At 41.6% G+C, this 14,168-nt stretch overlaps 1 protein-coding gene across 2 annotated transcripts in view; it reads right to left on the bottom strand.

Annotated features, from left to right (window-relative positions):
• Positions 1 to 3,807: 3,807 nt before the first annotated feature.
• The window catches only part of PDZRN4 (PDZ domain containing ring finger 4), a gene marked incomplete at both ends in the record, with an annotated part of 258,323 nt that continues 247,962 nt past the window's right edge, over positions 3,808 to 14,168 (bottom strand). For both annotated transcript variants that reach the window (XM_082011411.1, XM_082011412.1), the window contains 2 exons: positions 3,808 to 5,334; positions 12,173 to 12,289. In XM_082011411.1, coding sequence (XP_081867537.1) covers positions 3,808 to 5,334; positions 12,173 to 12,289 — 1,644 coding nt within the window. The remainder of the gene's footprint in view (positions 5,335 to 12,172; positions 12,290 to 14,168) is intronic.

The following is a 14,168-nucleotide window of genomic DNA, read 5'->3' as shown; positions in this document are numbered from 1 at the left end:
AACTGGAGTAGTTCCAGCCTTGAGTCAAGAAGTATTTTAGCACCAAAGCCATGTCATGCACCAAGGGTGCTGTTCTGTAATTTGTACCAAGAAATGGGGGTTGGAAGTGAACATTAGTTAAATAAAAAAGGGAAAAAGTCAGGCATCATAATATTAATGAATAATTCAATCCCCACAAGTTCAGAAAGCATAAAGTTAAGGTTGCTGTATCACTGCTTCTGAGATTCTCGCAGCCCTCTTACAGGGCAATGAATCAAGCACAGGCTAGATTTCATCTCTGACTGCTCTCTTTCAATTCAGATAGTGTTATCAGTTTCTTTCTTTTGAAAAACGTAATAATCTGATGCAGTAGGTTTAGTTTATTGTCACGATCGTACCACAAATATAATTTTCCCTTTAAAGACACTTACATTGGAGAGCAAGATCTAGGGATCCCACAGATTTTAACTTCACTTACGGTGAGCAATGCTCCTAAATCAGCTGACTATCAGTTGTTAAGTGACTCAAGACAAGTCTTTTTACAAGGCCATCTTGCTAGCTTTGTAGGACAAACTACCTCCCACTGGTCTCAGCTGGGTACTGCGTTGGGGGTCAGGTGAGTGGGACATTAACTTCTTCCCCAGCTGTGATGTGGCCATGATAACACACCGATGCAGCTCCTCTTCCCTGCCTTCTGCTCTTCATCTCAGAGGTGCAAGCAACCCTCTTAAGCAAAATCTGGTCTTGTTCTAGTTGGAAAGCATTTTTATTTTTATGTTCTTCATATGAAAAAAACCAGTTCTCACAATGGACAAGTCTTTTTTCTTTAAAGATTTATGACAACGTGAAATGTATTGTGCCTCTTCTCTTTTAATTTGCCTTGGTGCCAGAATGTTATTTTCCTCGTTAAAAATTATGACATTTGGAAAAAAGTATATACAGGAATAAGCAGCATGTGAGATGTCAGCCTTGGATTTCACCGACGAAGAACTGCTGGGATGAGGGAGTCCAATGCCAAGTCCTGTCCTGCAGAGAAACCACCTGAGAGCAGTGACCAGTGAAACACTCACCTGCTCTTCAGCCCCTCTGCATCACCACCCTCAGCCGCCTCGCAGCCCCACGCTGGGCTCGTGTGTTTGTTTTCCATGCCAGCAGAAATGATCGAGGCATTTCATCAGGGCAAAACACACCACTTCTTCTCCCAAAGGCTGCTTAGGGGAGAAAGGTAATGTCACTTAATAACTGTAGAAGAAGAAAGGAGAGAAAACCATGGTGGAAAACCCCCAGATTAAGAATTGGGCAAGGATGTGCTGATTGCAGCAGATGAAGAAGGAGGGAGAAGGTGGCTGAGGTCCATCAGGGATGTGCTGAGCTAGAAGCCATGTCATGACGTGCCACCAGCAGCATTGCTGTATGACCCCTCAGACTTCTCTCTGTCTCTCACTATATTTTGACAGAGTTCCTCAGATTTGGATGCATTTCCGTTTACAGCCTATTAATGTATCATCTCTAAAAATATTGTTTATTTGTTTCTCCAATTATTCTCTACTACTTAATACACCCTCCACCCTCATCCAGTTCGGTCTTTAATCAGACATGGGTTTTCCTAATTTTCTTTCTCAGTGATGAAATAATGATACCACATTTTCTGAAGATCCAGGTTGTTCTCTGAATTTGTGTGTCATAATAGTTAGTTTGAGAGGAGGTCTGAGTCATGATTTAATAATGGGAAGAAAATAGTAAGTATGTGTCTAAGGGAAAGGCATAACAGTAGCCATTATCTGGAGCTGATGGCAGCTGAACTCTGATTAGGAATGAGACCTGTTTTTAGGAGTGTGATCACTGGAATGTGAGGGAAACAGCCAAATCTCTGTGCTTTGATGTCTCCAGAAGAAGAATGTGTACCTTTCCAGGTAATTTAGGTTAGTAAAAGTCAATTCCCTGGCTCAGCTGGAGGGACAATCTGGTAATAGCCCCTTGAAGCAGGACTGTATCACCCTGTGACCCTCTCTGGACTTGGATTCCACACTCTTTCTAATTTAACAGGAAACAGTGGAAGTATTCTTCGTTGCGCGTGAACAGCTGTATGTTTAGTGAGGATTTAGCATGATGTTTCCCTGAGTCTGGTGGGGAGAATTTTCTGGTTATCAAATTGTGAACTGTCAGTGGCATAATTTTCCTAAGCACTTGGGGAGCAGTGCTCTTACGGTACTTACATGCCTGGAGATGCAGAGAGCACTGCCAATGCCTACTGGTGCCAGAAGTGGTTAGAAAACAAATGATTAATTTCCAGAACTGGATTACTTGGAAATACTGTAATGTGCCTTTCTGCATCTTTAAGCGTATCTTTTAAAGCCTGATGCCAAGTGACGTCAGCACCTAATCCTGCTATCAAAAGCCCTTCAGTCAGTTAAGAACTGCTGTGAGTACAGAATCATTGAATAATTTGGGTTGGAAGGGACCTTTAAAGGTCATCTAGTCCATGCACAGGGACAATGAAAATGGGGCTATCGGGCAAAGTCTTCAACCCCACTGACTGCTCGGGACCAGTCATTTCAGCTTGCTGTAACTCACTGGGGTGCCAGCAGCAGCAGCTCAGAGATGCCAGTGCTGCAGGGAGAGACAAGGAGAGATGACACCCTACTCCATCAGGCAGCCAGGCAGCAAGCTGGCCTTGCTCCCGAGCCCCAGCCAGCTCCCACTGGGGCTCTTCCAAAAGACTTGGATGCTCCTCAACAATAAAGTTAAACCCTTAACTCATTTAGATGCCTTTCATTCTCTATATTTCCTTAACTCAGACAGCCACTGCTAGTTTTTCTTGCATGAGATTTGGCTCATAGTTAGGTATGTGCTCTGTTTATGTTCTGTATGTGTAGAACAAATGTCTAGCTCAGCCAGGGAAAGGACCCACAGTAGTTAACTGACAGCATACAACACAGTAATGTATCACTGAATCATTCAATCAACTAATAATAGCAGGGAACAAAAAGCCAGAAAGACCCTTCTGTGTTCTGCAAAATTAAAGGCTAATTCATAAGAACTAGTCTATGGAGTTGTGTCCTGAGTTCCTGAAATCTCTATATGCTGTAAATATCATGCATAGTGAAATGACTGATCCTTTAAAGGCAATCCTTTAAAGGCAAATGATCAATTTAAATCAAAGAACTCTTGACTTTTTTTTTCTTAAAGATAAGCAATAATTTATTTCTCTTTCATCTTCACAATTATCACATACCGCCCAGCTACATGACCAATGCCACTACATAACACAGGAGAATTGCCCACCTACACTTTACTTGGACAAATACAATTGTAATTTACAGTTTAAATGTACTGTACAATGTGTTGTTGGAAAAATGTCATTCTTATCTATATGATGGGATGTGGCATATGATTTATAAACAGATGCAATCTAAGATGTAAAACTTTAAAACTCGTTAAGCCAAGGATACAGTATAAAGCATTTTGTTTTGGTATTGTATTGTTACTAAAGTAGAAAAAAAGAAAACTAGAGAAATAAATCCAGATCTTAACTTACAGGATATGTATTAGGTTAAGAAATTAATTGGCTTCCCCACTTTTTTTGTTTTGTTTTTCTTTTTCTTTTTTTTTCTAGAAACAAATAATATGAATATACTGCAGGATAAAGAAAGACTGCCAGATAAAGAAGGTACCATTATATGAAAAACAAATGAAAAATTACCAGGTAATTTTGCTTACAAAAAAGGTCAAACTATAAACAGTCACAAAATATATAAAAATGCCACATTGAACGAGGCAATCGTACTCTACCTAAACTGGTAGTATACTCTCTGAAAGAAGTTGCGTTCATACAGTAGTAACTGATAAAAAGGCATTGTGCACTCTTGTGCCATCTGGAGATTTAGCACCGTGTGTCATCAGTTCTTGGATTGTCATCCAGTTGTCCAAGATTTTCTTGTTTCTCTTTTTCATCATCTTTTTGTGACTCAGTTCAATAATGTTAATTTCCTTTTTGCCCTCGCTGCCACTCTGCGGACTTTCTTTAAGACACTCCAGCCTGCTCCTCATCATGAACTCCCGCCGCCTTCTCTGCTCCTTAGCTCGCACCAAATGCTGCTTCCGCTCTTCTTTGCTCCAGTAGCGACCCATCTTCATCTCACTCATCGTATCATCATCTGTCGTCATCCCACTCCGCTCCTCTTTAATTTTTAAGGCACGTTCCTTCAGGATTCTGTCTCGAACTGGTCTCTTTGTGATGTACCTCGTCCCATCACTCCTTATTTTCACTTTCCATTCCATCTTGGGCTCCACACACTTCTGCGAGTCTTTGCACATGCTCACCAGGCTGAGCTGGCTTTGGGCGTACTCCACAGCAGACTTCTGCTGGATCAGTTGCATATAGCTTTGATAATGCTTTGCATGAGCAGGTATATTCCCGTACCTGTAAGAAGAGCTGTGATATGGAGACAGGTAGGGAATGTGCTCGCTGCCCTGCTTTTCCTGGTCTGTGAATTTGCTGCTTTCTGATGCCAGCACTGCATCCTCAGCAGCACTGTTTTGCTCAGTGGGTTTGGTTTTGGCTGAGGTTGTCTCCCTGTTGCTTTGTCCTGAGGATGACTGATTAGTCACGATTGTGCTCCTCAGGTTTTTCCTGTTTGTGATGCTGATCATCCTCTGGAGAGAATTATCGGGGGATCGCTCCACTGTCAGTGGAGTGCTCCTGCAACTTTCGGCCGTGTTGTAGGCACTGGAGCTGTCCTTGTCAGACTTCTCAGGGTGCTCCATGATGTCATCCAGTTTGCCTCTTTGTACATCTATGCTGGTGTTATAATTCCTGAACCCTTCGTCATGTAAAGCCCAAATGTCTCCATATTGATCCCTCACCTTCTGGAGCCGGTGAGCTTGCATAATATTCTGACATTCGAGTTCAATGTTCCTCAGTTCCTCATTGAGTAGCTGCAGCTCATGCTCCACTCCATCTTGTTCTCTTCTGTTGCACTCTATAGTGCTGCTTGAGTAATACAGGTCATACTCCCCGTGGTTTCGAATTTTGCACTTCAGTTCCAACAGCTGCCGAAACCTTTCACATTCCTCTTCTGGGTTTCCTATGAAATCAGACTCAATGTATTCCCCAGACACAAAGCTTTCATTGCACTGGAGCTCAACGCTTCCTAACGTATCTTGGCTGTGGCCCAGCTCCCGTTTGCTCTGCAGGGTAGCGCTGCTCTGCTCCTCAGGTGCATTTTCTTGCTCCGAGCTCTCGTCATTACGCAGACTTTCATCTGTAGGTCCCACCCCACTGTCCTTCTCATGATTGTTGGATGATGAGGTTGCAGTGTCTGTAGTGCCATCCTCCTCTTCATGTTTCTTTGGCTAAAAAAATGAGCAAACCAAAATGATTATCAAATGCGGACCATATTACATGAGAATATTTTTCAGCTTTATTTTGCTTAAACAGCTGGGATCTGATTTAAGCCGAATTAAAACAGATCACTAAGCAGCAGTCCTACTGCTCATGGCTTTTAAATGTATCTGAGAATCACACTGTGGTGGCCATACTGAGTGAAGTAGATGAATTACAGCACTAGTGACATATCTTCTAAAGTCTGCAAAGAAATATTTCCCTCTCTAGCTAAGCCATCTCTTTGCAGTGCTTAAAGATAATGATCACCAGATGGTGCACTGTTTTTGATTCTGGATTATGTCCAGAGTCTGGAGGAGCCAGAATCTTCTCAAACTTCAGAAAAAGCTTCAGTACTGTATCACTTCAAAAAAATAGAGCAAGCACCAATGAAACAATGGCTAGTGGAATCTAAGAGGGTGCAAAAAGACTACTTTCGTTAGTGTTTGTTTTTTTTTTTTAACCAGTGAACTTGTTTGCTCCATGGGGACAGGCAGGGTTGAAGCCTGCAGAGGGCTAGCCTGTTACACTACAACCTCCATGGCTCTGTCTCACACTTCTTGCTTCCAGTAGTCTTTTTCTGAAAGACTGTTCATTTTGAATTCCACGGTTTTGCTCAAGTAGACCTCTCTGCATTGCATCCCTCGAGACCATTTTTGTTCCCTAGTTAGAGTTTATGTTCCTTAGAAATAAAAGCAGCCTTTTACCATTAAGCGCCGAACAACGCTGAGTGCTCGCCATGGGCATAATGTCAAGCTTTTAGGTTGTTTTTTAATTCACGCTCCACTCATTGTACCTAACCTATTTATATTCTCGAAGAATGTGAGATAATACCTCTCTGAAGAGACAGATGCTTTTTATTTTTCAAACTAGATAAGCAAAGAATTCCCCCCTATTCCTCTTACAGAGCAATAACAACAAGTGCAATTTATATGGCCTGTTTGCTAAATATTTAAGTGTACATAGTACCAATCAAATGCTGTTTCTCTTTTAGGAGGTATAATTGCATAATTAGTTATAATGGTAGTAATAATGAAGGGAGAAAAAAGGTACAGTGCACCCAGTGAAAGAATGTAACAAACTCAAAGAGGCCACTGTCATAATTCCCTTTTTCTTTACTTTGACAGACAGTAAAACAGGATGAAAATGTGCCTCCTATCTCATCCTTTCCTCTCTTCATGTGCACCTCATGATCACACACCCTTCAACTGGTTTCTTTTCTTCAGTCGTTAGGAAAAAATAATGGCCTAGTCTCAGAAAACCAAAAATAACTTCCACCCCCCAAATACAATGTAAGAGTGGAATAGAATAAATGTTGAAAGAAACACAACACCTGGAGAATTCAGTGTCTCTGACAGGCCAGTTAAAAATTTCTGAAAAAGTGTTTTAGCAATTTGTTGTCAAGCAAGACCTGCAAAGAAAAGCTTCTCTTTAACATCGTAGCATAGATTTTACACTCATCCTTTGCACATACCATGTGCAGCTGATAACAAACTGCACAATAAATGTGTAATTCTCATGTAGCTTTGGCAGCCACACTGGCAATGTGCCAATTACTATCTCTCACTCTCCCTAAATGGGGAGAAACTTTCCCCTTGAATTTAAACATCACGGGACAGAATGTATTCAGCATTATTCCAGGGTTTGGAATGCAAAGGTTCCATGTTTCTTGATGCTGTAGGGTTAGAATTTTCTAGAAACTAGATTTTGGAACTGCAAGGGACAAAGGCAGACTTTCATGAAAATTCTCCAAGTTTTAAAAAATTCAGTGGTACGTATTTTCCCGATCTGAGAACCTCTCAGATCTTTCTGCTTATCCGCTTTAAAAACAAGGGTATCTTCTTGTCACAGGAAAAAGCGATATGACGAGTAGTACCAATAACACTCTAAATAACTAACTATTGCAGAGTTGTTCTGTAATTATCATTCATCTTTCTCTCCCCAGCTTATGCATTACTGTGAAGGACTACAAAGTATATTGGAAGCCTTTTATTAAGGCTCTTGTTATATTTTTCCAAAGTGGCTGCAGCACTTTCCATTTTCAGGAGTAGCTGGAGAAGTGGTGGGAATGCAATATCTTCCCACATCACCTGTTTAGTAAGAGTTCCAAAATACCACATTTTACACACAGAGAAAAAACCCAGTGTCTAGAGAATTCTTCCTGAAAACCAAGAGTAACCAGAAAGAAGAACACTCCAACCAGCCAAGCGGCCAGGGCATTCACCAGGAATGCTGGAGATTTAAGTTTAATTTCATATTTTTCTAGTTTACCTCTGCCAGGTGAGTGCTGCTACATAAGCTATTCTGGTGCCTTCTCTCACCCGCTTTGGAGCTGCTCTACCTTGCATTGACCTCCTCTGCCCCCAAACCTTTCAGCAGAGAAGTGACTCCAGCCTGGGTCACCTACACTGCAATCATGCACTGTGTAACCCATGTTTCCCACTGCTCTGGAAAACAGTTAACTACTGACACGAGGGAGAACAGCTCCAGCAGAGACTGGGAGGGCCGTGCTGCAGAACAGACAGGAATTCGAGTGCTTGCCCCAAAAGCACAGCTCCATTCACGTTAGCAAACAAGGAGGGCCAGGACTGGCTCTCTGACCCTGAGGGTGAGTGACATAGCACAACTTGCATTCATATGACTAAATCCATCTTACTCCCTAAAGAGGGTGGCTTATCCGTACTGTGTTAGCACAGTTACACAGCTTACAGGAGCTCAGCCCCATGATGCTTCCTCTGATGTCTCCAGCATGGTGCCACACCAACAAAGCATATATTTAAGCACTTCTGAAAATATCCTTAATATATATAATTAAAAAAATATATTTGTATAGGTGTTGGAAACAAACTTTGCAGTTCAGGCCCATGCAATCAAGACCTTAAGAATTAGCGTCTCTTGTCTTGCACACCACTTTTATCAACAATTTAAGCTTTGCTCCTTCAAATTCCACTTGATTTAGACTAAGTGAATATAATACATTGCCATATACTCAAGTTACACTATGCATAATTAACATACACACACAAAAGACGCAAATAAAGCAGACCACATCTTTCCAGTCTAACAGAAATCAGACGGGTGGGATTGATTTCACCAAATGTAAATCTCTATGGCTCAGGCACCTGAATGTCAGGTAGTCACTTTGGGTTCCCCTCCCTGTCAGGAAGAAACAAGTGCCTGTACAATCAGATTCTTCTCAACCTAAAGCAGACATCCATATCACGCTAAATCTTTCCCCAGTATGTGGATACTTGCAGCTAGTTCAATTAAGAAAATGGAAAGTAATACAGATATTTATTGTACTGCATGTTTTAAAATATCCACTCTGACTCAAGGAAGGTAGCTCCTGGCATTTCTGTCCTGGACTTGTCATGCTTGCCAGAGCTTCTAAACACATGCAGACTGAGCAGTCTTTTACACCGTAAGATTATTTTAATTTTAATTTTATTTTGAAAGGTAGTAAGCCTAATTCCAGGTTAAGTCCCTTCTGAAAAGCAAGAGAGAGTCTCCAATTGTCAGTGCGTTGCTTTTGTCAGTGTTATCTATTATCTATTCCAAACAAAGTGTTTGTTTTCAAACTTACATTGTCAATCTCTTCTACAATTACATCTGTTTGAAATACCAAAGGGCTCCTTAGGCCTCATCTTTGCAGTGAGAACTCAGATAATGAGAAGGCAAAGCTGGTGGTGCATACAATCAAGCAATAAATGAACCTCAAATGATTCCGCATTTCAGCTCCAGCAAGCATTCATGTCTATAAAATGGCTAATCTTGCAGGAATTCATGCACTGTTCTATTCCCATTTTACAACTTACGATATATATTGGGACTCAAAACCCAGGCTGCTACTAAAGTTTGAAGGCAATGAGATTCAGTTGAAGGTTTTAAGAACTGTAGCTGCTGGGCTCTGGTCAGTCTCTGACAGCGACAGGGAGACTGACCACAGTGAAAGGAATCTCCAGTGGCAGGTTACCCACGGGCTACTCCAGCCATGAGGGAAGATTGGGATTGATTTCGGTGGTGCACTAAAAGGGTGTTTGCTCTTCTGCAAACAACGCTGTTCTTTTAAAATGGGCCTCTATCAAAAAAGAATTTCCCCCAGATATTTTCACTGCATTTCAGCTTTGAATGAACTTGAATGAATTTTTTTATCCTATTCTTTCTCTTCTTAATAGGTTTTGATATATTCCACGATACTGGTAAGAATTTCTGCATGGCAAATGTACGGTATTCTTCTGAAAGTTATCTCTGCTGCACAATGAACCACGATGTTGTAACGGGGAAGTAATACAATGAGTTGTAAAAAATGGAGAATCACATCTTTCCTCGAGGTTTATTGGACTATTCTATACGGAGAAGATACAATTCTTGATTAAATTCTGTAGAGTGGCTCAAAAACATACAGAAAAAACAACGACTATCTACTTAGTTCTTCTATTACAAACCGGACCAGATTTTTCTGCGACAGCTCAAACTAAATATTAAAATGGCATTCTGTAAAACAAACTCGTATTTGGAACCGTATTCTGCTACAGTGTGTAGTCATTCCTGCAGCTCGCAAGATTCATGACGACAGATGATTACGAAGCCAGAGAACTCTGTTTTGGTTCACAAAAATCAAGGCTGGCATTAGAATTGAAATCTCCATGGTCAACCAGGGAGCTTGAAGATACTCAGCTTGGCCACTGGCAGCTGCAATGAGAGTGGTTTCACTGCTCTACTGGATTACATGATTCACCTCAGGAAAATGCTAGGTTTCCCAGCCTAACAAGGAGTAAAGAACCACTTTTCCAACTTGCCGCGTCAGTACGTAGAGTCTAGAGAGACAGCAGCTGTCACAAATTACTGACGGCCCATTACACACCAAGCTGCATTTGGTTGATTCAATCACTCCTCAGAAGGGCAAAGAGATGTCTGGCTGTCCTACAATTACTTCAAGCAACCCAACATCAGACACTGACAGAGCACAAATGACCATAATTTTTTCAAGTGTAGCTCTCTTCTACAGTAATGTAAAATCTCAATAGGGAAAACACCCTATCTTTAGTATAGATCCCAATGGAGAATGAGCAATCTCTATGGCTTCTGTGAAACCACTTCACAGAACACCGCTGTTCAACAATTAGCACTATCTGCAACCCAGTTCAGTGAAAAAGCCAAAGCTTGACAAGAACTTGGGAGTGGAAGGTCACAATTATGAAGTGATTTTAGGGGCCCCAACATGTCACGCCAGGGGCTAGTAGCAGTTTGTAGATAGACCTGCTCAAGAATCTCCTCCAGATGTGGGGGTTTGTGTGAAAATGTCACTGTGCAAAGGAAATTTTCCTGTCAGAAAGAACACTTGTTCTTCACAGAGCATCTTTTGCTATCTGAGATAAAATCTGTCGTTAAAAAAATAAACAAGATGCCAAATATCAGTTCAAAGTAGCTAGCAGTGCAGTAGTTAGCAGATTTAACCTGGGAAACTGAGGCTTGGATCACTGCCTGGAAAAGAGGGTCATAACTAAAAGGCCACTATAAATCCTGTTGCACAGCTCACTTCACGTCTGACTCTGGAGTTATTCCACTTTGTGTAAATAATTAAATGCTTGTAAGATCAAGGATTTGTGATCTGGTCTATCATATTCCACATAACTGACTTAATTATTCTGGCACTGTGTCTGTCCCAATGAGTATTTAATTTATGTACAGTGAATAGCTTTAATAGGAGCTATCACCCAGTCAATAGCGTCAAGGCTGGAGGGGAGGTGAGGAGGAAAGAGACTAGATGCACGTTCAGGCCCTCAGTGTGGACCAGGTGGTGAGGTATTTGAAGCCAGGTCTCCTGTTAGCCAAATAAGCTCCCTGGTTTCTAGAAGAAGGAAGACTCTGACAGTCTTTCTCCCTCTCTTCACTTCAAAGAAAAATGCCTCAGGCTGTGCTTTCGAGAAATTCAGAATGGGGAAAAAACTGTAAGTCACAAATTTCTGTGGGTGGAAAACCAGTTTCTCTGCAGCTGCATGTACACATAATCCAAGAGATGAAATTGGATTTTATTTCCTTGGCTCTACAGAGGTGTGCATGCTGACAGATCATCTGGTTCAGGTGTGGATAAGGTCACTTATGCCTTCCACAATGAAATACAACTCAGAAGACCCATCCCTTGATGAAACTGTAGGGCTGGGGGTGCACAGGCATCTTTGCCATAGTCACACCGCTTACAGCACATATGGGCTGGTAAAAGTTGGGATAGCAGCAAGCTGAGACTATGCTAACAGTGTGCTTATTTGTCTCCATTAACAAAACAAATGCTGAGCTGTGTGCTGTTGGTAAAAGAAAAATACACTTGTATTAGCAAAACACCTGTTGTTTATTTTAAATACCTCTTCCATCTTGTTTTGCAAGCTCCCTGGTGCAAGGGCTGGCTCATACCTCACACACATACAACAAGAGGGACTTCTATCTCCACTTGGAGCTCTAGGTACCACACCGATACAATTAATTAAAAAAAAATTCACATAAAACGTAACAACATAAACCCCAAACATTTCAGTATTAAAGAAGGAAAGCAATATTATCCTGAGAGTTCAGAGAAAATGAGAAATATGCACTTATCACAGCCTCCTAAATTGTTTGCTAACTTGTGATACTGGGTCTAAGCATCTATAGTTCTCCTTTTCCTTACCTACAGCATGCTGGAGTTCACAGCATTTTTGAGACAGAATTCTAACAAAGCCTTTGACTCCATTTTACAGCATACCATTTCATTTTCTATTAATAAAAAAGTACACCTAGCAAAATTTCAAATGATATGTTTAGTAGCAGTCCTACCTGCTCCACCTCATTGGCTGTGTACTGCATGGCTTCATTATGCTGTTCTTCCAACATTTCCAAGTTTAACTCCTCTAAGAATTCATTCCTTTCATCATCCAGCCACCCTTCTTCCAGCTGCAAAGAATACATTAGTACATTATATTATGTCAGCAAGGACACATGCTAAAACAGGGTAAACCCAAATGGCAATGCCTGACTAGTTCTTTTTATCCTAATGATTCTCTTCAGAAAGCCAGGCGGTAGGAGTTCACGTCTCAAAAAGAGAAGAAGAAAAAGAAGGATAAAAAAAATGGGACTCTCAGGCCTTTTATCCTTTCTTGAAACAGTATGACTGATTTTCTCTCATAATGAAGGAGACTGCACAGCACAGACATTATTTCCTTTCAAAAGGTATGAAAGGCGCAGCACATAATCCTGAAGCTGTCATGTTCATTACCGCCAAGAGCCCCTCTGCTGGAAGAGCGGCAACGTTACTAATAGGGCCAGGAGGCAACCGGGCTCTTTCCTCTAACAACCTCCGTCCCAGCGCTGTGCCCTGCTGCCGCCACCTCAATAGAAACCGTGTGTTGCGTTTCTGTCACCGTTTTCCCATTGATCTTCCAGGTAAACAAACAAACAGAAGAGGGTGACAGAAGGATGTGGTAATTTGAAGGGAGGTTATTTTTGTTCTCATGGTGTGCCTGCAAGCAAGGCTTATCCTTGTTTGCTTTTTTCCCCCGAGTGTAAAATAATACTTTGACATTTGGTGAAGGCAGTGTTGCAAAAGGACAGGAGGGGATGCTATGTTTCCTGTCAAGTGAGTATATCCTCTTCCTGCACCCACTTTCCACCCTTCACATCTTTCTAAACTGATAAAACAGGCACCTCTGGCCTAAAAAGCTATTCCTCCCATTTTGTTCACTGCACATGTGTGCACGGGGCACATGGCCGTTTCTGTCTGTCATCCCTTGCTAGACGGCACACTGCGGTGGAAAGGAAAATACTGGTCAGCAGCACTCCTGACTGTAACGACGAGATCGTAGCAGAAGGAAACGCTTATTGTTTTGTCATTAGTGAAGGAACCAGAGGAAGAAGTGACAAAAAGCTGCTAAAAGGTAAAAGTCTCAGCATTAGACAATCACAAGAGTACCAACTATTCATGTCCCAAGACAGCAAGAGCAATGTAACACAGGCCAACACCTACAGCAGAAGTACCACTGCCTCAAAGCCAGGAGAGCTCTGGCCACAGATGCCAATCAGAACAGTTCCACCAAACCAGCGAGTAGTAGTTCAAAGCTACACAAGGAGTGACTGACGCTGTGTGGGTACTTCTAGCTGAATACTGGCAGGAAACCACTGTTTCCTTCACAAACTCTGATGTGTTTTTGCCCATGCCAAGGAACTCTTTCCTCTTATAAAGAACATAAGCCTTTCACCATTTCCCTTGGCAAAGCCAGACTCTAACACTTTGGGATTAGAAGGGGCTTTCTTCTTGAGGACATCTGGTACTGGCCACTAGTTCTGTTTACTTGTCTTGTTTGTTTTTTTCCCCCAAGGAAAGCATGAACACAGCCTTCCTCTACCATAAAGGATGCAGTTGAATTTCCCTCATTTGAGGAAATACTAGAGATTAACAAATCTGGAGGGTGAAAGATGAATCTCACTTGGGTAAATCTGCTGCTTTGATTGTGGCAGACCCAGTAACTAACTAATGAGAATGCTTATGTAATGTTACAGCTTTTAGAATAAAAATAACGTATAGTTTAGTATACACGTGCATTACACACACTGTGTGCACATACATGTGAATGCACATGCCTGTGTCATTTGTTTACATATTAAACAGGTTGTGCACTCCTCCGGTGCTCTGTTTCAAAACTTAATTATTCATCAGTAGTCACTGCACAAATAAACGATCAGAGAAGGTTTTCTTCCCTGTTACCCAATGAATGTACTCAGCAGTCACCCTTCAAGTTTGCAAAACTGCCATTACCATTTTCTATCTAGAAAAAAA

The sequence above is a fragment of the Phaethon aethereus genome, assembly GCF_964289735.1.
Source record: "Phaethon aethereus genome assembly, chromosome: 1".
Classification (NCBI taxonomy): domain Eukaryota; kingdom Metazoa; phylum Chordata; class Aves; order Phaethontiformes; family Phaethontidae; genus Phaethon; species Phaethon aethereus.
This window is presented reverse-complemented; position numbering and strand designations above follow the sequence as displayed.